Consider the following 26162-nt stretch of genomic DNA (forward strand, 5'->3'; position numbering starts at 1 on the left):
CGGGGGCGGGATTCACGCCAGGCCCCGGCGATTCTCCGACCCGGCGGGGGGGTCGGAGAATCTCACCCCAGAATGTCCAATTCACCTAACAAGCACATCTTTGGGACTTGTTGGAGGAAACCACAGTACCTGGAGGAAACCGAAGTAGGCACAGGGAGAACGTGCAGACTCCGCACAGAGACCCAAGCCAGAAATCAGTTACCATGATATGCAGGTAAATAAATAATTCAGGGTTTGATATTCCCCCATGTGTAGCACAAGGATTTAAAAAAATTATTTCATGGGTTCGGAGTTTAGCTGGCAAGGTCAGAATTTTTGTCCATCCCTAATTTCTCCTGAGAAGGTAGTGGTGAGCTGCTTTCTGGGACTGCAGCAGTCCATCTAGTGCAGGTACATCACAGTGCTGTTAGGGAGGAAGTTCCAGGCTTTAACTCAGAAACAGTGACAGAATGGTGTTACATTTCCAAGTAAGGGTGGCGTGTGTCTTGGATGGGGATCTTGGAGGTAGTCATGTTCCCATGGGCTTGCTGCCCTTGTTCTTCCAGGTACCAGAGGTGGTGAGTTTAGAAGATGTTGTTGAAGGAGTTGCATCTGAAATGAAATTTCTCAATCAGCAAAACATACTATTTACACTGGAAGGTAAGGAGTTAATATATGTCTGTTCATCCGATAGTTACAGTTAAGGCACATTGTTGGAACAGCGTACTGTAAATGTTACTCAACTCACAGTCCATGTTATATTTGACCAGTCTAAGTTGACCATAAGTATTTATTTTCCTTAAATTTGGAAAACTGATGTCCCACCATTGTTATCTTTCACTGTGATGAACTGTACATTTCAATTAAAATATAGCGATTTGATACTTTTAACAAAATTCAAACTTTGGAAATGCAGAAACATATGGGGAAATTGTCCCATTTGTTTAAAAATATATTAATTAAATGTTGATTTTTAAGTATAATCGTTTCCATACAAAAAGAAAACTTCATTTGATTCAAAAACTTATATTAGTAACATGTACAATTCTGGATAATCATAGTTTGCATAGCTTTGATTACTGTCAGTACTCAAACTCCACCCCTTTGCTGTACATATCTATTGGATCCCCAGCTCGCACCTCCCACCTATGTGCCTGCTTACTCCTAATAGTTATTGACCTCTTTTAAACTTGCCCAGTCAAATCTGGAAACAACAAAATGAGATTGTTTCAGAAGAATGCAAAATTTTTGCTGAGAGTTTGGATGTGTTATGAAAACAGAGGTAGTTTTAAAGGATTTATATTTGTATTGGTAAACATTAGAAATAAGATATAGTTTTAAGTGTGTTTAATTTAATGTTTCTGTGCTCAGAAGGATAAAATGTATAGTTAGATTCATGCTGGACAAAGGTGTTTGTATGTATTGGGGTTGCTGTCAATTCCAACTGTGATTCAATTGTGCTTAGAGAGGGTCACGGTCTGAAGAATAAATAGCAGCAGTAAATGCCTCGCAACTGGAGACCCTTGTGAGGTAGGAAAAGTTTTAAGTTTTAGCTGGATATATTGCAGTTGGAGATGGGACACCGGGGAGTAAACATCCCTCAACTCTGCCAGAAGACTGGACAGGGTGGGAGTTGGAAAGAGGCAGGCTTCCTAAAGAAGCAGTTATTGTCCAGATAACCAGGGAAATGGGACAGAGTCTCTTAAAATGACTGAAGCCAAGAAAACAGAGAGCAAACTTTTGTGCAGAAGAAGTCAAAGAAAAGTAGACAAAGGTGTTCTGAGTTAAAGAGTCAATTGCAGTAATCGGATTTAGTGTGGGAAATCAAACTTCAGCAGTAAATCAAAGGTTCGATGCCGTTTTAATACAGTCTGGGAATCGAAAGTTAACAGTTTGTACAGCAGTCAAGACAAAGAAATCTTAAAGGAGATGGTGTAAAATCTGGACTGGATTCATTGTTAAAAGTGGAGCGGAAACTTTGTTTAAAAGTGTCAGTTGGAAAACCATGATTGGATTTTGGAATGCAACTGCTAACAGAAAGTATTATTAAAGATTTTAAAGCATGCTTTTGGGAGTGGGGGTTGGGAATTCCAATATGACAAGCATCTAGGTGGACTCTGATGAGAAAGCTACAGACACTAACTTGGATTAAGAGCAGAGCGCGTGCATTTGACCGCAGTCATCTTATGTGCTAAAAGAGATTTTGTGCGAATGAAATCATTGTAGCTTAAGAGGTAGTTAGTAATAAGTGATCATCTTAAAATCTGCATGGAATCGTTAATCTAAGGGGGGGGGGGGGTAAAGGTTATTTTATCATAATTCAATTTTTCCATGCTTAATAAAGAAAAAAATATTGTTTTTTAAAACGAATTAGTGGTCCTGTGACTCAGTAACTCCATGTTTTATAAAAAAAAGTAAAGTTATCGGGCTGGATTCTGTGCCGCGACACATTTCTGCCTTGACCCACTGGCGGGATTCTCCCTTACCCCAGCTGGTCAATGGGGTTTCCCATTGTGGGGTAGCCCCACGACGTCTGGAAACCCCCGGGGCGCCGGCAAAACGGAGCATCCCGTCGGCGGAGAATCCAGCCCATGGTCAGGGTTCCATTTTGGGATTTTCTTATCCAGTTATAAACAGGTAACAGGTGTAATGCCATTTTGGAACTCCACAATAAAATAAAGAGCTAGAACTAAGGCAGCAGGAGATATACTATAGATGGAGTGAATGTTTAAATATTCTGGGGCTTCGAGGACATATGATACTACATAAATTCAAGACCAAACTGTCTAGGAAGCACTGATTAATAAATGCAGTAGCAACAGATCACTTAAATTGTTACAAAGCATTAACTGTTTGGATATATTTTATCCATCATTAATACACTTTTACCCAACAATATAGATCAATGTAAGTGATTATCGCAATTGTCCCCATTTGAAGTACTAGATTTTCATTGCACCAGCAGTAAAGGTAAGTCAATTACTAATGTTGAACATTGGACCAATATCCTTAAGTATGAAATATGCATGTTTATCACCGCAACACGTCTCAATCGATCAACCCAAGGCACGATTTCTGTGATGCAAATGCATCCGAAAGATCGGCAATCAGTTATTATGCTTTCTGCCTTCCTTGTCCAACAAAACTATTGGTGTCAGAAAGCACAGAAAAATCAATAGCCTGCCTACTTTATGCCTGTGCTCAATAAAATACTGCGGAGGCAATATACTGCAAAAGGAAAGAGAACAGGACGCAGGAAAAGCGCCTGCTATTAACTAAATAAGTAACATTCGTCAGATCAAATTACATAGGTTTTATTTGTCATGATCCCACTTTCCAACTAAATTACTAGTTGCAAGTGACCCACACAATGTACTAGATCACTGAACCTTTTGTCCAACATAAACAAGAAAAAATACTTTTCAACATTTCCGAAACAGAAATAGCAAAGTATATTAATATACATTCAACATATACTGCGTATTGATTACTACAATACAAAGCAACATTAAAAATGTGTTACAGATGAGAGATGGCACTGCATTTCAGTTCTGATTTTTTTCGGCAGTCGGCTCTCCCATAAATACAGTGTCATGTAAACAAAACAAAAAAAGATACATACAATAAAAGCTTTCAGTGTTTCCTTGGTACCTTCCCGTTAAACAGCTGAATATCAAGTTTTTTTACTTTTTTTTCATCAAATGAATGGAACAAAAAATATACAAATGACATAAGTTGGACAGATGTGTAGTTTAGAAGCAGATAAATGGGTGATATTTAAATTTTCATCAGGTCTAAAAATTCTCTGTCCGGAGCTACTTATTTTTGTTTTTTTTTAAAACCATGATTATTAAAATCACAGTTAAACACTGCTTGACTGGCTTCGTTGTAATCCTTCTTTCCGTTCGTGCAAATTCCTTTCGAAGTTCTGCTTCTTCCCCTTTTTGAAGCAGCGAAATCTTTCAACTTAAATTTCATTTTCTGATCGGTTTTAGAGTTCAGAAAGAAGCCCCAAACCTGCTGGTCTTTGGGCAGGTTCTGGGTGTTCTAATATATATATTTTAAAAATGACATGACATAGAAACATAATACGCACTGTGAAATTTCAAAGGGTTAACATTAACAAATTTCACCTGGCACAAGGAAACAAGTCACATTACAATGCCATAAAAAGGGAAAAATACTTTAACAAAGGTGCAAGTTACAATTCAAATATAACAAAATCATCTATTTTGACAATTTCTCTTTAACACACGGTTCATTTAATTGATATCTTAAGGTAACTTAACAGGTTCTACGTGGATGGGAAATAAAAACCATAAAATCTAACTTGCTTTTTAAAAAATGGGCGTACGCTTTTTTTTTGGTAATTGACGCAGAAATTAACATGAGAAAGAAAGCACAACGACAAACACTGGAAAATAAAACTTAGGAAAACAAAGCATATTGCACCACTGTTAGGCAAAAATCGAAAATGGAGGAGTATCAGAGGGACAGCAAGCAGTCTTATTGCTCACAGAGTAAATTAGGCCTCAGGGCGCATGCTGCACTGCTCAGGTACTCTCCCTGGATAAAGTGACATCACAGGGCTTGAAGAGTTTTTCTTTCTGCAGGGTAAGGCCAGGGCGAAAGGGCTTGGCGCATGAGGATGTCCAGGAGTCATGGCTGTTTCGCCTTTTCTCTTTCTGTAATTTTCAAAACTTCAATCTTCTCTTATCCTCATGACTGGCACTGACAGGTGTGGCAAGTAGCGCAACCCTCAACTGACAGCAGACAAGTCACGATGTTGTGCTGGAAAGAAATACAATGAAGTTTTGGCGTGATGCTGCTAGATACTGTTGGCAAAATGGACCTTTCACCTCAAAGCTGAACATACTCGTCTGTAGAAGAACAAAAAGAAAACTGGTGTTAGTTTGCAACTTTTCAATTTGCCAACTGTAATTTGAATCCGAGCTCCACTGATAGATCAGAGTGGTAAGGATTCAGGCTCAATCTCTAGTGCATGGAAAGTTAGCTGGAGTCCTAATTTAAGTAGCACTGGCTTTTTAAGTTGCAAAAAGAAAATCTTATCATTTCCTGTTGATCGTGGTTGTGGGTGAACTTGACGGCAGAATTAGGATTGGGAATGCTTAATGGAAAATAGCTAGCCAACAAAGCTTACAAGTAAATAATGGCTAGGTAGACCCGAAGGGAAAGCTGCATGCATGGCAACTAGGACCCAATGACTTCAACAGAGGAAATGAGTGGAGTGCAATTCTACTTAAAAAGCAACAAATATATAATACTTTCCTCAGAACTCAAAGAGGTTCAATCTATGAATGGGTTTTTAAACATTTATTGTTCATTCCGGATTCTCCCGAGGAGTTGGGGTGGACCTTCTTCTATTATTTATCCAGAAGCAAATGTGCAACAAAACGGAAGTATTTGCCTGTAATGCTACTTTTAAACTAATCCTGCAGTAGTGTCAAAAAAAGTACAAAACATCGATCAACAAATTATCCCAAATCCAAAGTATTCTCAATTTTGAAATCTTAAGATTTGTTCTATTTTATCTAGAGGTCATGTTGTAATCTTGATGGTCAACTCACACCTGGACCTGTGTGTCCTGGTCTGAGCGCCATGCTGTATGTAGGATATACAGCTGCTGCAAAATGTGCGGAGAAAAGCAATAATGATCCAAGTGAAAGAGTTTTGAGGAAAGATTAAGGGGGATTTAATTATTAGTCATGGCTCAATGGGAAGCACTCTTGTCCCCGAATCAGAAGATGTTTGTTCAAGAACCACTTCAGAGATTTGAGCACGAAAGTCTAAGACTGACATTCTGGTCCATAACTAATTGTCCTAGATATACTCAGGGAAGTGTTGCACTGTTGGAGGTGTCATTTTGGAGAAGAACATGGAGTTACCCCTGGTGTTGTAGCAATAGTTCTCCCTCATACCTCACAAAATCAATCTGGCCATTGTAACATTGTTGTTTGCGGCTGCCACATTTCCTTCATTACAACAATGTCTACAAATTCAAGAGGACTTCATTGGCTCTTAAGTGCTTTGGGACATTCTTAGATTGTGAAAGGTGCTCCATGAACGCAAATAACAAAGAACAAAGAAAAGTACAGCACAGGAACAGGCCCTTCGGCCCTCCAGGCCCTTCGGCCCTCCAGGCCCACGCTGCCAGTCTAAACTAAAATCTTCCACACGTCCAAGGTCCGTATCCATCTATTCCCATCCTATCTTCATATCCTTAAGTCAAGATACGTAAATTATTAAATAGATAATTAAATAGATGGTTAAAGGAGGGGCAGGACTGGCAGCTCAATATTCCGGGGTACAGATGCTGTAGGAAAGATAGACCAGGAGATAGGAGGGGAGGGGGAGTGGCATTTTTGATTAGGGACAACATCACAACAGTACAAAGAGAGGATAAATCCAAGCGTTCGCCCACTGAGTCTATACGGGTAGAACTGAAAAATACCATGGCAAATGGAAGTCAATAAAAGTCTGAAATTATCCAGTGGTGACTGTGAAATCATTGTCGGCTGCAATAAAACCAATCTGGTTCACTAATGTCCTTTAAGGAAACAGGTCTGCCACCCTTGCTTGGTCTGGCCTACCTGTAACTTCAGATCTACGGCAATGTGGTTGACTCTTAAAAGCCCCAGAAACGGCCCAGCAAACCACTCGAAGTTTTTACGGAATGAAACCAGATGCACCACTTGGTATCGTCTTAGACTCTGGAAACTACAACGTCAAACCCACCCCTGTTGACCCGCCTATAAACATCTGGGGGCTTATGCCAAAATTGGGAAAACTGTCTCACAGACCAGTCAAGTAACATCCATAGTCAAATTAAGGAATCATATCAGATGTTCCAGACACCACCCATCACCAGCCTAGGTATGTCCTGTCCCACCAGCAGACCAGCACAGCAGTATATAGTTGGGAGGGAGTGGCCTTAGAAGTCCTCAACATCAATTTCAGACCCCATAGTGTCTCATTACATCAGATCAAACATGGGAAAGAACACCTCCTGTACATCACTACCATCTAGAAGAACACCACCACCTGGAGGTTCCCCTCCAAGTCATACATCAACCCGAGTTGGAAATATATCACTGTTGCTGGGTCAAAATCAAGGAACACCTCTCTAAAAGCACAGTAGGTGTACCTACACCACATGGACTATAGCGGTTGAAAAAGGCAGCTCACCACCACCTCCTCATTGGCAACTAAGGATGGGCAACAAATGTTGGCCGAGCCAGCAATGCCTACATATAAACTAATTACACAGAACTTAACTTCGAGCCAGCAAACTGATACTCGGGTTGTTATTTTGCCTCACTATGATAACTTAATTTTACATTAGTGTAGCAACTGAATTGTTCTTATTTGTAACCGATAATTGCATTCAGACAGAATGGTCTGGATTTTGTCACTGAGTTTGGGCCCTCGATGTCAGGACCAAATGGGGGTTCCCAGGCCTGCACTCCAGGTCGGCAGTGAGTCCAGCACCACAATCTTCCATCTTGTGCCCAGCATTTCACAGGATCACAGAGCTGTTACGGTGCAGGAGGAGGCCATTTGGTCCATTGTATCTGCATCGGCTCTCTGAATGAGCATTATAACTTTGTGTCATTCTGCTGCCTTTTCTCTTTAACCCTGCACATTGTTTATGTTCAGATAATCATTTAATTACCTTCTTGATTGTCCTGATTGAGCCTGCCTCTACCATACTCCCAGGCAGCTGCTGCAGGCAGGTCAAGGACCACGAGGGCACTCCAACATGGAGGCAGCTCAGCAGTGCAGAAATATCCAAATTCCAGGGTGGCAAATCATTAGGGATGGAGGATAAATGCCAATGCTAGGGTGTACTTGCAAGTGCCGTTGTTAATGCTCAAGGCCGCTTCTTTTTATTTTTATTTTTTTATAAATTTAGAGTACCCAATTCATTTTTTCCAATTAAGGGGAAATTTAGCGCGGTCAATCCACCTAGCCTGCACATTTTTGGGTTGTGGGGGCGAAACCCACGCAAACACGGGGAGAATGTGCAAACTCCACACAGGCAGTGACCCAGAGCCGGGATCGAACCTGGGACCTCGGCGCTGTGAGACTGCAGCGCGAACCCACTGCGCCACCGTGCTGCCCGCACAAGGCCTCTTCAACGAGACACAGAGCTTCCAACTCCGAATTTCTCCCAGCCTGTCGCAGGGAGGCCACCTAAACTAAGTTGGCGGCCTCCACATGAGGCGGAGTCTGCTCCGCTATTGGAACAAATGTTGACGAGTCTGAAAATTCATCCCTAATTGGACCAACCCCTGCCCCCCAACCCCTCTATTTTCCTCGCTCTCCACTCCAAGTCTGCCATTACAGAGCCAGGAAAACTCAGCCCAATGCCTCCTGAACCCATACTTCAGTTTTATAGGCATAACCATACTGTATAAGTAACACTGTCTTCCACACATATTTACTTTTATGATAAAAATGCCACTGCAAACTATGAAAAACAAACCAAAATTTCCTTACACAATAAAGTGCAGCACGGTGGCACAATGGTTAGCACTGCAGCCTCACAGCGCCAGGGACCCAAGTCCGATTCCGGCCTTGGGTGACTGTGTGAAGTTTGCACATACTTCTGGGGCGTCATTCTCCGACCCCCCGCCGGGTCGGAGAATGGCCGTTGGCCGCCGTGAATCCCGCCCCCGCCCCCGCCGAAGTCTCCGAAGGGAGAAAAGTCGGCGGGGCGTTAATGGCGCCGCTGCCGCGGAGAATGTCACGGGCCTGCGCAAGGCAGCCGATTTTCGGCCTGCCGATATTCTCCCTTCCGGATGGGCCGAAGTCCCGTCGACGTGATGACCGTTCACGTCGACGTCAATCAAACCTCCTTTTCATCGGCGTGACCCGGTGCTCCAGGCTCACGCCGACCAGCGAGGAGGTGAGTGACGGCCTGGGGGGTTGGCTCTGGGCAGGAAATGGCGTGGCCGCAGACTGATTGCCTGAGAAGAGGTGTGTCTCGGCTTGTGTGTGTGTGCGGCGGGGGGGGGGGGGGGTGGTTAGAGTAGGCTGGGCTCCGGGGGAGTGCCGGGAGGGGGTCCGTGCCGGGGTGGAGGTTGGGGGGGGGGGGTCCGTGCTGGGGTGGAGGTTGGGGGTTGTGGAGGGGGTCCGTGCCGGGGTGGAGGTTGTGGAGGGGGTCCGTGCCGGGGTGGAGGTTGGGGGTTGTGGAGGGGGTCCGTGCCGGGGTGGAGGTTGTGGAGGGGGTCCGTGCCGGGGTGGAGGTTGGGGGTTGTGGAGGGGGTCCGTGCCGGGGTGGAGGTTGGGGGGGGGGGTCCGTGCCGGGGTGGAGGTTGGGGGTTGTGGAGGGGGTCCGTGCCGGGGTGGAGGTTGGGGGGGGGGGGTCCGTGCTGGGGTGGAGGTTGGGGGTTGTGGAGGGGGTCCGTGCCGGGGTGGAGGTTGTGGAGGGGGTCCGTGCCGGGGTGGAGGTTGGGGGTTGTGGAGGGGGTCCGTGCCGGGGTGGAGGTTGGGGGGGGGTCCGTGCTGGGGTGGAGGTTGGGGCGGGGGGGGGTCCGTGCCGGGGTGGGTGATGGGAGGGCAAATGAGTTGGTCCACCTGGCCAGGTGCCAGCCTCCAACAGTTGGACCCATGCGGTCCATGCCACCTGGCTGGGGGGAGGAGGGGATATGGGCAATGATGACATGTCGTCGTTCCCCTCCCCCCCACCAGGTCGTCATGTTTTCAGATCATCCAGCGATGTTGGCCGCCGTGGTGGCAGCCGCTCATGTCTATGTTGCCCTGGATGAGGAGGAGGAGGAGGAGGAGGAGGAGGAGGAGCGTGCCAGAGAGGCGGCGCAGGCTGCCGCAGAGGGGCAGGCGGCAGCCGCCCAGGCTGGAGGGACACCTGACCGACAGGACGAGGAGGGGGAGGAGGACGTCGCGGCCCCACGGCAACGGAGGCACCCGAGGGCGCCCCGTGTGTACCGGCCCCGGCAGTCATACCAGGACCTCACGGACCGGGAATGCAGGAGGAGACTCCGGATGAGCCGGGAAACCGTGGCACACATCTGCCACCTGCTGGCACACCTGTCACCGCGTGGCACTGGCGGGGGACACCCTCTCCCCGTGTCCGTCAAGGTTACGGTGGCCCTGAACTTTTATGCAACGGGGTCATTCCAGGCACCGAGTGGGGACCTGTCCGGCATATCGCAGACATCGGTGCATCGGTGCATCCGGGCAGTGACAGATGCCCTTTATGCCATGGCGCACCGCTACATCCGCTTCCCCGTGGACCGGGCCAGCCAAGATGCCCGGGCCGTGGGCTTCTCTGCCATTGCCGGGTTCCCCATGGTCCAGGGCGCGATCGATGGGATGCACGTCGCCGTGCGGCCACCTGCAGATAACAGGGCCGTGTTCACTAATAGGAAGGGGACCTATTCGATGAACGTACAGGTGGTCTGCGACCACCGCATGATGATCCTGCACGTCTGCGCCCGTTACCCAGGCAGTGTACACGACTCATTCGTGTTGTCGCGGTCATCCATCCCCGGCATGTACGAGGGACGCCATCCCCGGCTGAGGGGCTGGTTGCTGGGCGACAGGGGCTACCCATTGCGATCGTGGCTGATGACGCCTATACGGAGGCCACGCAATGAGGCGGAGAACCGCTACAATGATGCCCATGTAGCGACAAGGGGAGTGATCGAGAGGTGCTTTGGCGTGCTGAAGATGCGTTTCAGGTGCCTGGACCTCTCTGGGGGCGCCCTCCAGTATCGGTCAGATAGGGTCGGCCGCATCATTGTGGTGTGCTGCGTCCTGCACAACATAGCCCAGCAGAGGGGCGATGTGCCGCAGGCAGAGGAGGGCGGAGTGGAGGAGCAGCAGGAAGAGGCCCAGTCCTCCCCAGATGAGGGGGATGGGGGCAATGGTCAGGGCAGACGGGGTAGACACAGACGGGTGGCTGTCCACCGTTACCGGCTGGCCCAGCGGGCACGGGACAGACTGATAGACGCCCGCTTCACTGACTAGATGGGCGTGGGAATCGGGTAGTATGGCCACAGACCGCACACCATGACAACAGCCGACCACCCACACCCCCCACCCATCCATCCACCCAGCACCATCACCCCCCTCCCCAACCCCACACACCCCACCCGCATGCACACCACCCCCCCACTCCCAATTGCCGATCCACCGGCGGCACAACGGGCCGGGCTCACCCAGTTGCGGGTGGACGCGTGTCTATCGCAGGCCATGGAGAATGATGACAGCCCGCCTCCGATGAGCTCCTGGCTCTACATCGTTGGACTATGTCTGACCCATGGCCACAGTACCACCATCCACCCGGACCATCCCTGCATGCGGCTGTGATACTGCAGCGCACGGTCCCGTCCTCTGCCCGGGGGATGTTGATGGCGGCCCAGGGGGAAGGGGGCAGACTCACCTGGGGCTGAGGTAAGACCACCCCTCACACACACACTTGCGCTCAACGTACATGACACCCCCGCACACTTTGGACAGAGCATAAAGGCAGCTTCGGTAGGTGTAACATTGACTTTAATAACCAAAGGAGTTCATGCACGTGCCCTAGCGCCTAAAACTCATCTGTGCCCTGCACCCGTGCCAACTTACTCAGTGTCTAATTGTTTGGCCTTACGGGCCCTTTGACTACGTCTACGTGGTTCCCCAGACGGTACAGCAGAACTGGAGGTGGACTCCTGTGATTCCTGCCCTCTGACACTGGATCCCTTTGGCGGCCGTTTCCTGGGGCGTCCTGGCCTAGATGGGCCAGGCTGCGGCCCGGGCGACTGGGATGGCGAGCTGCCAGCCTGTCCTGCCCGTTGCCCACCCGATGCACCTGGGACGGAAGGGGGGGAGTCCGAGGTGTCGCGGTGTACCGGGACCTCCCCTACAGAGGGAGCCGGGATGGACCACACCACCTCCTCCTCCCTCGGGGTGCCCGATGGCCCCCAGGCCTCTACATGGGTGGGGGATGCGAACGGACTGGCCATCCGACGCGCCCCCGACATCTGGCGCTGCCAGTCCTGGAGGCCCGTGCTGGTATCGACAGGGGTCTGCAGGTTTGCAGCCATGGAGCCCAGGGGGTTGTCGAACCCTGTCTGCGACAGTGCGACGCCAGCTCGCACATGGCCACTGGCGCCGATGCCCTCAGCGATGGCCTGCTGAGACTGGGCCATGGCCTGCAGAGACTGGGCCATGGCCTGCAGAGACTGGGCTATGGCCTGCTGAGACTGGGCCATGGCCTGCTGAGACTGGGCTATGGCGTTGAGCGCCTCTGCCATCTGGCGCTGGCACTGGCTCATGGCCTCCTGTGAGAGGGCAGCCATTTCCTGGGCCACAGACGCCGCCTGCACGGAAGGCCCCAGGCCTCGCAAACCGTTCCCCATGTCTGACACCGTCGCACCCATTGCCTCCACCGCGGACGCCACCCGTGCGGTGTCAGCCTGGGTGGCACGCATGACCGGGACCACTCCCAGCTCCTGGACGCGGGTGGACTCCTCCACCTGCGACCGCAGCCGCCGCAAGCCACCCGTCACCCTATTCGCTCGTCTCCGTGTCGGTGGTTGCATCGGATCTATGTGTGGGTGTGGTAACTGCAGGAACCCGGGATCCATCTGGGCGGCAGATGTTCGCTTGGCCTGGGCTGCCCTCCGACCGCCCGGTCCCTCTGCTGCTCCTACCTCCACCTGCTGTACCGGGACGGCTGTGTTGTGCGCACCAGTGAGTGTACCAGACGCCTCATCACTAAAGTGCCCAACCGTGGTGAGTGTTTCTGCGATGGTGGAGGGTGTTGGTGACAGCAGTGGCGTTGTGTCGTGCTCTTCGTCCCACTCTGAGTCCATGGCACTTTGGGGTGGGGGTTCGTCTCCACCCATCCACTCTGAGTCACTGTCCGGTATTTCGTCTTCCCGGGTAGGGGTGTCCTGGGTAGTGCTGTCCCGGGTAGTGCTGTCCCGGGTAGGGGTGTCCTGGGTAGTGGTGTCCCGGGTAGGGGTGTCCTGGATAGTGGTGTCCTGGGTAGTGGTGTCCTGGCTCGGATGTGACGGGGGCCTGTGGCTGCCCCCCTCATCGCTGGGTGGTCGCTCCCGCACGTGACGGGGGTGTCGTCTCCCTGTTGCTCCAGGTCTCTCCGTCTCCCGTGGTCTCCGAGGGGCATCCTGCGGGCGTCGCATGCTGGAGGGTTCGGGTCTCTCCGTCTCCCGTGGTCTCCGAGGGGCATCCTGCGGGCGTCGCATGCTGGAGGGTTCGGGTCTCTCCGTCTCCCGTGGTCTCCGAGGGGCATCCTGCGGGCGTCGCATGCTGGAGGGTTCGGGTCTCTCCGTCTCCCGTGGTCTCCGAGGGGCATCCTGCGGGCGGTCTGCATCTGCGGGGATGGGTGCCTGGACGTTTGGTCCTGCGATACACAATGAAGCATGCATGGTTAGACATCAGGCAGTGATCAGGTGATACGGGAGAGGGGGATATAGGGGAGGGGGGATATGGGGACGGGCTGTTGGTGGCTCACTTGCTCGTGGGGCCCCGACCTCTGCATCAGCAACCTCCCGGTCGTCAGGTCCGCCAGCCAGTTCCAGGGCCCTTTCCTCGTGTACGGTCAGTGGCCTCTCATCAGCGGGCCCTCCTCCAGTCCTCACATGCTCCCTATTGTTGTGTGCGCGCTTCTCCTGGGGGGGGGGGGGGGGGGGTGGTGGCAGGGGTAAAAGGCAACAGTGTTAGGCAGGTATATGAATGCACGCCATCGGTTGCGCGTGCATTGCAGAGGTTAAGGTTAGGGCTGGATTCACTTGGGGATATGGGGGATATGGGGGAGGGGGGATATGGGGGAGGGGGGATATGGGGGATATGGGGGAGGGGGGATATGGGGGATATGGGGGAGGGGGGATATGGGGGATATGGGGGAGGGGGGATATGGGGGAGGGGGGAATATGGGGGATATGTGGGAGGGGGGATATGGGGGAGGGGGGATATGGGGGAGGGGGGATATGGGGGATATGGGGGAGGGGGGATATGGGGGATATGTGGGAGGGGGGATATGGGGGAGGGGGGATATGGGGGATATGGGGGAGGGGGGATATGGGGGAGGGGGGATATGGGGGAGGGGGGAATATGGGGGATATGGGGGAGGGGGGATATGGGGGAGGGGGGGATATGGGGGAGGGGGGATATGGGGGATATGGGGGAGGGGGGATATGGGGGAGGGTGGATATGTGGGAGGGGGGGATATGGGGGAGGGGGGATATGGGGGAGGGGGGATATGGGGATATGGGGGAGGGGGGAATATGGGGGATATGGGGGAGGGGGGGATATGGGGGAGGGGGGAATATGGGGGATATGGGGGAGGGGGGATATGGGGGATATGGGGGAGGGGGGGATTTGGGGGAGAGGGGATATGGGGGATATGGGGGACGCTCACCCTGCCTGCTCTGACGAGGTCGTTCACCTTCTTGTGGCACTGGGTGCCTGTCCGTGGTGTCAGGGCCACAGCGGTGACGGCCTCTGCCACCTCCCTCCACAGACGCCGGCTGTGGCGTGGGGCAACTCTGCGGCCGTGCCCGGGATACAGGGCGTCCCTCCTCTGCTCCACCGCATCCAGGAGCGCCTCCACATCGCGTGACTCGAACCTCGGGGCTGAGCGACGGCCAGCCATCAAGTCGGGTGTTGCGGTCGGCTGTTCCGGTCGGGTGGGGGGGGAGCTGCGCGGCCTTATGAGCCGTCACGCCGTGCAGCGCGTATGACGCTGCACGGCGTGAACCACTGCGCAAGCGCGGATCCCGTTACGTCGCTGCTAGCCCATTTCGGGCCGCAGACTATCGGCCCATTTTTATGACGTGACGCAAGTGGGATTTGCGCCGTTTTTTGCGCCGATCGGCGGAGTTTCCGCCGATAACGGAGAATTTCGCCCCTGGTGTCTGCGTGGGTTTCCTCTGGGCGCTCCAGTTTCCTCCCACAGTCTGTGCAGCTTATGTGGATTGGCCATGATCAATGCGTGGAGTTACGGGGATAGGTCAGGGGAGTGGGCCTAGGGTAGAATGCTCTTTTGGAGGGTTGGTGCAGGAGACCCGATATGCAGAATGGCCTCCTTCTGCACTGTAGTGATTCTACAATTCTACGAAAACGACTAGAATTATAGACAAGCCAAATACACGCATTCTCCCGAGAACAGCTGTATTGAAGCTCACCTCTGTATCCCCTACACTCCAGCTTGCTCCATTCCAAAGGCCAAATCAGCGTGTTTGTAGGTGAGAAGTTTGTTGTCAAATGGTGGATTCAGTTCTTTCAGGATGTCAGAGATACATTTGGTGGTGTAGCAGGAACTGTTTGAATGCGGTGAACCCTCTCCTGGATTTGGATCAGCAGAACTCTGTGAACTTTCATCACACTCTGAAAGACCATTGAAGAACCAAACAAGAGAGTAATTTAAAAAGCTGTTTGCACTCAAACCTTTATGTTGCTTTGTTTTCTCATAGATCATAGTCAGCTACAGCAAGAGCCAGAAACAGGGAATACCAAAACTTTTATCAGTGTTCTAGTAATAACATTTCTCAATTCCAGTTCATAATCTGATCTACTAGTCTATGAAAGATGGACTAAGTCCAACTCTGTTTACCTTACATAGAATTGCAGGATTTTAATCAACATTTATGGGATCAAATACCACATTTCCACCCGACGAAAATCAAAAGCCCAGTCACCTTGACAAATGTCTATTCTAAAGCTTCATTAAAAAATAACCTTTCATTTTTATTTCAACAGGTCTGCTTGTTGTATTTCAACTGGAGTTTTTTTTGATGAGAATAGGCTAACTGGGTTTGTTCCTTTTCAGCATTCCAACATACACCTTCTGATGTACAGGATGAGCAGGCAAATTGCTCCCAACACGAGCTAATATAACTGACGTAACAGCTCCTGTGGGGTGGTAACAGGATTTTTTTTGTTGTAAAAAAAGATACTTTTCTGGCTGGATTGTTAAAAAAACAACAAACAGTAATCCTATAAAGACAATGGCGGCCAGTCATAATATACAATTTACATTTCACCCAAATATAAGCATGAAGGACCACGTCTCTTGGCTTTCCACTATCCTGAAACTTTTCAAATTTCTGAGATGAGACATCAAAATGCAATTCCTGGTTCTAAAAAACAATGGCCCAAAAGGAGATATAGAATCATAGAATTTACAGTGCAGAAAGAGGCCATTCGGCCCATCGAGCCCGCACCGGCCCTTGGAAGGAGCACCCTACTTAAGGCCACACCTTCACCCTATCCCCGTAAACCCAGCTAACCTTTTTGGAGACTAAGGGCAATTTAGCATGGCCAATCCACCTAACACGCACATCTTTGGACTGTGGGAGGAAACCGGAGCATCCGGAGGAAAGCCACGCGGACATGGGGAGAATGTGCAGACTCCACAGAGACAGTGATCCAAGCCAGGAATCGAACCTGGATTAATCGAATTCCTCTGGAATATATACATACAGCCAGCTGGACTGGAAGAACTGATTCCCATTCCAGAAATATCAGGGGCATAATTCACCGTTCCTGAGGCTACGTGCCGGCGTGGTGATTCACGATGAGAAAATCTGCGTGGGCCCCTCACTGATTCCGGTACCAGCGTACCGATACGGCACCGGCGCCGCATGAAACACCCGCGGATCGCACAGAAAACGGACGGAGAATCGCTGGGTGCCGGGCCGCGCATGTGCAGGGCTGACAAGCTGCACGGTCGCGCCGGAAAACATGGCGCCGGTCATGCTGCACCACGTACCCACCCACTCCGAGCCCACAGCCCACCCCCCTCCACTTCCCCCAGCCCTAGCAGAAGCCTCCCGGTCAGCAACACAGATCCCGGCCGAGTGTGGCAGCGCTGGACACTGTCCACAACCGGCACACCATGTTCCTGCCCGCTGGGACCACACATGGTCCGCGCCGTCGGGAACTCAGCCCATCAGGAGTGGAACATCGCGGGTGGGCCAGCTGATGACGCGCCAACGGCATTGCAACTGCGCGCATCCCTATGATGCCGATTTGGAGGGGGCGGAGCATCGTGACCCGGTGTCAAACCGGCGTCTGAAGCCATTTTCCACCCAAACTCCGTTCAGGCTACCGAGAATTCCGCCCCAGAAGTCAGAATGCTGTACTGAAAAGCTGCAAATAAAGCTGTCTCTCTCTGTCTCTCTCTCTGCAATATTGTGCAAGAATTTGCAAAATAACCATCCTGAGAAAAGAAATCTTCAGCAAACCGAGATCTTTTGGGAATAAAAAGGTGGGGATCTGCTTCGAATAACTGCACCCACAAAGACAGACGAACAGAATGGCTCCAATGTGCAATCACTGCATCAGGACTGGCCAAAGCAGTGAACCATATGTTCCTTTGTTTGTCTGTCTTCTTCACAAACTGGAAAAAAATCTTTAAGCCTATCCTCTTATTCTGCCATATGTACGAGTGTGTGGGTGAGTGAATGTGGTTGAGATTTAACTAGATTTTTAACAATTCGGGTTGTAGCTTTAATCAATTAATCTTGTTATTTGTTTAAACTCAGAAAACCTGTGTCACTAATTTGTTGCAATCTGAAAGCATACATAGTGGGACTCCTGAAGTATTGGCAAACCACATCACCTTTAAATTCACAAAAAAAAGCCTGTTACGGTCAGGGCTGAAGTGGTTGGACAAGGATGTCATTATCCCTCCTCACACGGTTATATCAGAAATTTGTGGGCAAACATCTGGGATTGATCCCACAGACAGCAAGAGATTTAGAGTGGGGCAAGTAAATTGCTCCCGAGAAGCAATTTGATTCAAATTGCTACAGGTTTCCTTGGGTTTACAATACCAAAATGCAAAAATGTCCACATTCAAAGCTGGTGCCTTTCTCGGTAATTTAAAGGTCCTGTCCCTCCAGGAGTTGAAAAGTGTAGCTAAGGATTTGGAATTAAGAGTTTCACCGAAAAGCCTGGAAATATAAACATTGTCGTGGCCAATTAGATCGCAAACCTGGAGGAATTGCAACAGACAACGTTGTGTTAGTGAAATTAAACTAGAAAGAAAAATTGCTGGAGAAAAAGAGAGAGAGGGAAAAAAGAAAATGAGAGAGAAGAAAGGGAGAGAGAGGAGGCTTCGCAAAGAAGATATCAAGAAAGCATGATAAGACCATGTGAATGGCTAGGGAGGTAGAGGCAGCACGGCAGACTGGAGGATAATACTCCCAAAAAGTCAAGAACATTCGAGAGTGGTTGAAAAGACTGCAGAAAGCCAGCAAGGGAACCAGGAGAGGTTTCAAATCCCAACAGGGAACGGTGGAACTCATGAGATTTGAAGGGGTTAGGGAGGAGCTACTTGAATTTAGCAAGGCCGGAACCTGGCCAGTAAGAGTAAAAAGGGTCAGGATAAGATCTGAAGGCTTTAAAAGGGCCATGCAGGCGGCAACTGCGACTGATGATGATGATGAACATGTTCATAAGCCCTCACCCCAAAGGAAACCTTTCCCTAATCGCCCCCAACAACCTGTAAATGATAGGAGTTGGGAGAGTATTGCAGAGCACTGAAGAACTCGGTATAAAGCTCCACGGTATTAAGTGTAACGCTCTGCAGTACTCTGTATAGATGAAGTAAATGGTGAAATTTCCAATGAGTCAGTAAGTGGGGGGTATAAATTTAAGATCAAAGTGAGAGGTTAGAATGTCTTTTTGAATGCGGGTTGGACCAGGATTGGTGCAAGTGTCTGCCAGCGTGGCCCTGGCATGTTGGGCCTTGCGGTGGCTCAAAGGGTTAAGTATTTAAGGTAAGTGCCCCCAAAGTCAATTGGAGGCCCCCCTCCTACCCAAAACACAAATCCTGCCCAGCTCAACCCACCCCCCAGAACCCCCTGTCAGAGATCCCCATCAGACCACCCATACCGAGAGCCCCCCATATCAGAGGCCCCCTTATATAATTTCCCTTCATGCTTGAATGCATCTCAAGAAGCCTGCTTTGAACTAACCACAATGATTATAAACATCTAGGAGTTAAGTGCTTTCACTCTTTTTCTCAGCAGAAAGCACTTAACTTATTTTGATATGGTCAGTTGTCAATCATGGGTTAGCTGTTCATAAATATTGTGGTTAGGTTCATAGCAGGCTACATGAATGCATTCAAGCAAGATGGGAAAGGAAAATAAAAAATCCAGACATCTGGTTGTCTGGAAGCTGTCAATTACAGTCTACTAAAATCAATTTCTCTATGAAGTGAATAGAAGCCTTGCACATCAAAGGATTTGAGGGGGTTTAAAGCCTTCTGATGTGGTTTTGGCTTTCTATGAAGTAACAGATGCTGCTTTCTCCACTTCTGCCTGAGGCAGCAGGTGTAAGGGACAGGTGAGTGAAAAAACAGTGATAGTTCTCACTGTTTCTCTAGTGACTGATTGAGGGGGGTCTCAGTTATGGGCGGGATCTCTGATATGAGGGGGGTCTCTCACATGGCTCGGCATCTAGGGGATTGGGTCACCCTCATGAGTGCGTGCTGTGGCGGGGGAGAGGGGGTGCATTGGTGTAGCCTATGAGCAGAGGTGGCTTATATTCATATCAATATGTTAAGTATTTAATTTGAGTTTAAGGTAGTACTGATAGCATAATCAAGAGATTCTCACCTTCATTCTCTCTGGTCTGTAGTTGTTGGCTTCCTGTGAGTGATGACTGGCTAAGGACATCTGACATACGGGCAGAGCTAAGCACCTTTCCAGCTAACAAACTCATCCCTGAAGGTTCCGCCTGGTCCTTAAAAAGAAAAGGGACGTTAAATCCGACAATAAAAGGTAGACTGGGACAGCAAAATTAAGAAACAACGAACAGTGTTTTATTCCTGAAGGAAGCCAAATAAAGATTTTGTTCTTTTGTGTCCTTTTATAAATAGAAAATATTAGTGTCATGATAGGGAGAAGAAACTTGGAAACTACCTTTGCCCCAGGTGAGAGATTAGAAATTTCTCCAGCTCAGTTCCCCGATCATTGGCACCAACCATATAATCAAAGCACAAAAAAACTCCCACATTTTTCCAATGGCTGCTTCAGCTTTGTAAAGAAATACCTTCAGCTATTTAAATTTCTGTAGCTTGTTAGTGTCTCACACAGAGGGCAGGATTCTCCAGCCATGCCCGCCCGGCGACCGGTCAACGAACTTTTCCATTGTCCGCGTCTCGCCCGCGGCGTTCTTGCGGCGGGCGGAAGAATCCAGCCCAGAGTCACCTCAGAGCAACCATGTAGGGTCGAGCTAAAAGGCAGTGGATACTAAAGGCAGATTGGAAGGTTTAGTGGCGAAAGCATAGTTGAATAGAAGACGTTTGTTTCTGTTTGAAGAAATCAGAGGGCATTTTCAATCCTTTTAACCTTAATTTTGATGACTACCCAATCACAAAGGGGAAATTACTGTTGGGTTTTGCTGGGCCAAGACTGTGACAGATTCTGCATAGCTGAAGCACCATTGATTCTGTTTAATACTCACTAAACATTCTGCCTTTTGGTTTAATAAGCTTAAATATTGAAAGCAAAGTAGCACAAATTAAAAGTTAAACAAAATGCGCCACATTATTCAGACATTTTCTGTCACACTGTAAAGCAGAGGTAATAATCAGATGTTTAACAGTTAATGATGCAAGAGAGTAAAAACTATTTATACATACATAAGCATCGTCACTTGTCTGAATGGTGTGATGTCGTTGAAGGGTTCTAGTTTGCTGTCTCGATGTGTAACTGACACCATTGTGATCATTTACCTCCATTGGCTGCATAGGAGCTCTTCTCCCATCCATTTGATCCCCCGTCATGGACTCTGAAATAAGAGGGTGTTCATGCTGTTCCAGTGTTGTTTCTTTTTGGGTAGTTCAGAACTAGCCTTATGTATCTCTGGCTTTCTGTTTTTAATCACTTAAATAACATTCAATGCAACTTCCCTCAATCTTTGAACATGGGTCACGGTTTACATTCAAACGAATAAGACGCGGTCTAAAAGGAGAAAATAACAGACACTTGACCGTGAAGACATTACACATTACATTGGAAGTTCTTGGGCCATGCTGTATGTACAGCTTTCCATTTCAGTTCTTCAATGGATGAGATGGCACAGTGCAAATAAAGAGGGAAATGAAAGACTGAGGCATTCAAAGTTACAGAGAGAAACAGAAGAGGGATTAGAGTCATAGAGATTTTTTTGTGGATGATCACTTCATTCAAAGAATGAGAAAAAAACATATCAAAAGGTAAGGAATATAACATTCTGTCTGAGTAAAAGCTTGTGTAGCTTGATTTGGTCAACTAGAAGAATCCCCAATTTTCCCAATCTAGAATGCAAGAGACGACATCATACCGTATCACTTTAGCAGCTGCGCTGGTGTCTGCTCAGAGTGCTAGCTCCCTTTCTCTACCTACTTTCTCCTCTGCCACTGTCTTTAGATAGATCATGGGTGGGACTTAACTAATTGGGAACAAAGTCCCATAGCGAGAACATTTAGCCGCATGTTTCCCGGCATTCTAAGTGCCGAGAAACACGATGTTGTAAAACGGCACCCGGGTTATATAGGGGCCTCAGTGGGGAACACGCAGCAGAATTCGCAGAAAGCCCCGTTTTGGGCACGGATGGGATCCGTTCGCCTGAACTCCTCAGTGTAGTCAGAGGTCAGAGATTTTTAAATGGTGTCCCCCCCACCACCACCCCGCCGGGCCAACGCACTATGGGAGGGTCCCCGGGTCACCCATCGCACCCCCTTGCGCAGGTCACCTCCCGCCCGGTCGGCACTGTGCAAAAAAATGCCAGCTTGGCACCTTGGCAGTGCCATCCTGGCACTGCCCCTGCCAGCTGGTGGTGTCCTTGTCACTGCCAGGTTTGCACCCAGGTGGCACTGCAAGGGTACCCAGGTGGCTCCAGCAGTGCCTGGGTACCACCCTGCCCAAAGGGCATGCTCCTCTGGGCCTCCAATCTCTTGGGAGACTCCCACGACTGCCGTTCCGTCTGGTCCCCTTTTGTGGAGACCAGTAATGAACGGCACTCGCCCAAGGAAGGTCTCCGAGACGAAGGGGATAGATCCCAATGCCTCAGGTACCTCGGGAAACTGCACATTAAAGTGAGACTAGCTGTCTCGCTTTAATACACATGTTTGCCAAAACGTGATCCTGGGATCTACATTGCAACATCACGTGAGATCGCCTTAGATCTCGCGAAGTGTTGCAAGCCAGGTAGATTCCGGCAGGGTGGTCTCCCAGCTTCTATTGGCCACGCTGGTTCGCACAAGCTGCTTTTCAGGTGCAGCGTGGCCGTTCGATCACGACTAATGGCTTTCCATACCTGTTCAGTGTTTTCCTTTCTGTCTGATGCTGCAATAGCTGATCAATGTGCTCCTGTGAAATATTACTTTTTCATCAATTTGATTGTCAGAAGCAGAGGTGCTCCCACCATTGTGGAAATTAATCAAGATTTTATTGTAAAAAAAAATAACATAGTACAGTGGCAGAAGGAAGCATATATGATAAATGCGTTAGAGCAATTACTTGTCACAGCTTTTACTGAGTCAAGTGCAATCAACTGTCGTTTGCAGCTGTTTCAATGTCAGGCTGCATTTTGTCCAGGGCAAAACAGGAAATGAAGTAAAAGACTGCACTTCCAGAGAGTTCCTGTACATGGAATAGCAAACCTAAATGAGAAACGAAGTTCAGCTTGGACAGAGAACAAAGCTCTCTTCTGGAAGCTAACAAAGAAAATATTTCCTTCTGAAGCTATGATGCCCTTCCCAAGGACAAAACTGAGCTCACCATGTTGCTGTGTACTCTCAATAACAGGCATTTCTGGTACGCCATCTACCCCACAGATCCAACAGCACTGACTGTTTCTCTCAGTTATACTGAATGAGCAAAAGCAATTATATTATTTTCCTTTTTCTAGAAAGCAACCTTTATGCCATTAAGATAATTTTCATATTTTTTTCAGTAGAATCTTTAACGTCCAGATTACACATTCACACTGACATCTAAGGTAATCATAAACTCAGATTCTTACTGGCCTTTCAAAACAGCTGATTGCAGCTTTGAAATGTTTTGCAATCTGTAAAGCCTAAAGGGAACAATCATTTGATTATTTGCACCTCTGAAAGCCTTGGGAGCTGCTTCAGGTCAGAAGCTTGTAACACAATGGCAAAAATACAGTTTACAGGTTGATTCCCAGACCAACCTGTTGGCAGTAACAATTTTGCCTTTCCTACAAAGTACACAGCCCCGTTTTTATTAAAATTTAGCGGAACTAATTATTTTTTCCAATTAAGGGGCAATTTAGTGTGGCCAATCCACCTAATCTGCACATTTTTGAGTTGTGGGGGTGAAACCCACGCAGACACGGGAAGAAATGTAAACTCCACACGGACAGTGACCCAGGGCCGGGATCGAACCCTGGTGCTCAGCACCGTGAGGCAGCAGTGCTAACCACTGGACCACCGTGCCGCCCTAAAGCCCCATTTTTTATTACGGGGAGGTCCGCTCGCCGGAAATCCCCATTGTAGCGAGAGATTGGGATGCAACATGAGAGCGCCCCCCCGGCCCCCTCCCCTGCACCCTTCAACACCCATGGTGGGCAATGCTGGACCAATCGCGTACGAGAAAAAAATGCCAGCTTCGCACCTTGGCACTGCCAACCTGGCATCCTGGCAGTGCCCCTGCCACCTGGCAGTGCCACCCAAGCACCTTGGCAGTGCCAACCTGGCATCCTGACAGTGCCCCTGCCACCTGGCAGTCCCACCTGAGCACCATGACAGTGCCAGCTTGGCATCCTGGCAGTGCCACTGCCACCTGGCAGTGCCACCCGAGCACCTTGACAGTGCCAGGAGGCGGCAATTCGGCCCATCGTGCCTACACCGACCCTCTGAAAGAGCACCTTAGTTAGGCCCACTCCCCTGTCCATAGGCAAATGGGACAGAATGCACCAGAAAACACTGTCAGTGGGATGGAGAGCTCAAAAAATGGTGTGAGGGAAGGAATGAACTTCAGAGCTGGAAAAGGTTACAGAAATAGGAATTCCAAAAGTCCTTCCTGAGAGATTTAGTATGCATTTAATAGCTGAATATTAATCATTTTTATCACGATTTACAAACTCTGAAAAACCAGGCTTTGCATTCCTCATTTTTAGCTTTGCCACCAGCAGTAAAATAATCTTTATTGTTACAAATAGGCTTACATTAACACTGCAATGAAGTCACTGTGAAAATCCCCGAGTCGCCACACTACGGCGCCTGTTCGGGTACACAGGAGAATTCAGAATGTCCAATTCACCTAATAAGTACGTCTTTCGGAACTTGTGGGAGGAAACCGGAGCACCCGGAGGAAACCCACGCAGAAACGGGGAGAGCGCGCAGACTCCGCACAGATAGTGACCCAAGCCGGGAATGGAACCCAGGTCCCTGGCGCTGTGAAGCAACAGTGCTAACCTGTGCTACCGTGCCGCCCAATACAATAGTACCACCCCAAGATCGCCACGGACAGGACGCGGATCATGTAAAGGCTCGTTGATCTCGGGCGGGAATGTCCGGTCGCCGGACGGGCACGGCCGAAGAATCCCGCCCTTTATCTCTCCTCCCATGCTTAACGCACCATACGTCAGGACTGAAATTTGGCATTTCCCAGAGCAAATCACAGCTGTATTTCAGTAAAATCAAATCAGTATAATGCTGTAAATAACTCCAGGTTTCTGTTGCCCTCTAGTTTATTAAAACACTGCACATGAATCAGAACTGTACATAAAGCAATTAGAAAGTATCTGGTCCTGGGATTTTAACAGCTTGAACCCAATATAAAAGCCAAGTTTCAAAGGATTACTGAGATCATTATACAAGTTGCGACCTTTGATGAGTGACTTTTGTACTGAATATTACACGAGTGAACGAATGGACTGCAGGATCTTGAGTAAACCCAGTTTCTTCACTCATGAATTAAACAGTTTGGTTAAATGGGTTGGTGGAAAGGAATGGACTTCAGTGCAGGGAGTCTGGCACAATGGCAGCATAGCAAAGATATCAGATAAATCCAGATGAGTTTTTTTAACACTTCAGATTATACTTCAATCTTTGTCATTGTTAATGTGAGGTTACTAAGGAATTGTCTCCAGGTGCTTCCACTAACCCATATATATAGTGGAAGCACCTGGAGACAATTCCTTAGTATCCTCACATAACAATGACAAAGATTGAAATATAATATACATATAAATAAATACCACTTAAAATTGATAATGCAAAACATGTAGACACACTTTATTACGATGGTAGCTTTGTGCGGTTGTGCGCCATGATTTTCAATTTGCAGCCAAATTCTACAAATGCTTTGAGGGAATTTTAACCCACAGTCAACAGAAACCGGCAGGGTGGCAATGAAAGCAGAATGGGAGACTGCGCCCCTGGCCTGCCACCTTGATCTGGATGACTACAATTTTAAACTGCAGAAGCCCAGGACATTCAGCAGAAGCCAGCAGGGTCCTTGTTTACATGCAAACATATGAATTAGGAGTAGGAGTAGGCCATTTGGCCCCTCGAGCCTGCTCTGCCATTTGATAAGATCATGGCTGATCGGATTGTGACCTCAACCCCACAGTTCTTTCTACCCTGATAACCTTCGACTTCCTTGTTAGTCAAGTATCGATCTACCTCTGTCTTAACAATATTCAATGATCCTGCTTCTATTCCTCTCTGGGGAAGAGGGTTTCATAGGCTCATGGTTCTCGGAGAGGAAAAAGATTCTTCTCACCAGTCTTAAATGAGACACAGACCCCTTGGGCGGGATTCTCCGTCCCGCAGCACCCATTTTCTTGACTTTTTGGGAGTATTATCCTCCAGTCTGCCGTGCACCCCCCCACACCGCCCCCCGTCGGCAGCGGGATCCTCATTCTCGGCAGCTGGCGAATGGAGTTACCCATTGTGGGCACCCTTACGCCTTCAGGAAATCTGCGGGCGTGGGTGCGCTGCCGGCGAAGCGGAGGTTCCTGCCGACGGAGAATCCTACCCCCTATTTTTAAACTTCTGCCCCCTAGTTCTAGTCTGTCTCACAAGGGGACACTTTCTTTCAGCAGACACCCTGTCAAGTCTTCTCAGAAACCTACATAAGATCACCTCTCAATCTTCTAAACTCCAATGGATACAGGCGCAACCTGTTCAACATTTTCTTTGAAGGTAACTGCTCCAT

General features: G+C 49.0%; 1 protein-coding gene across 4 annotated transcripts in view; it reads right to left on the reverse strand.

The window, feature by feature from the left end:
* Window positions 1-3277: 3277 nt before the first annotated feature.
* Window positions 3278-26162, reverse strand: part of sik3 (SIK family kinase 3) — a 345368-nt gene continuing 322483 nt past the window's right edge. For all 4 annotated transcript variants that reach the window (XM_072486536.1, XM_072486537.1, XM_072486535.1 and 1 more), the window contains 4 exons: window positions 20633-20781; window positions 19605-19731; window positions 15162-15363; window positions 3278-4859 (listed from right to left, as the gene is read on the reverse strand). In XM_072486536.1, the coding sequence (XP_072342637.1) occupies window positions 15173-15363; window positions 19605-19731; window positions 20633-20781 (467 nt within the window). In that variant the 3' untranslated portion in view covers window positions 3278-4859; window positions 15162-15172. The remainder of the gene's footprint in view (window positions 4860-15161; window positions 15364-19604; window positions 19732-20632; window positions 20782-26162) is intronic.

Source organism: Scyliorhinus torazame, chromosome 21, assembly GCF_047496885.1.
Source record: "Scyliorhinus torazame isolate Kashiwa2021f chromosome 21, sScyTor2.1, whole genome shotgun sequence".
NCBI classification, from domain to species: Eukaryota; Metazoa; Chordata; class Chondrichthyes; order Carcharhiniformes; family Scyliorhinidae; genus Scyliorhinus; species Scyliorhinus torazame.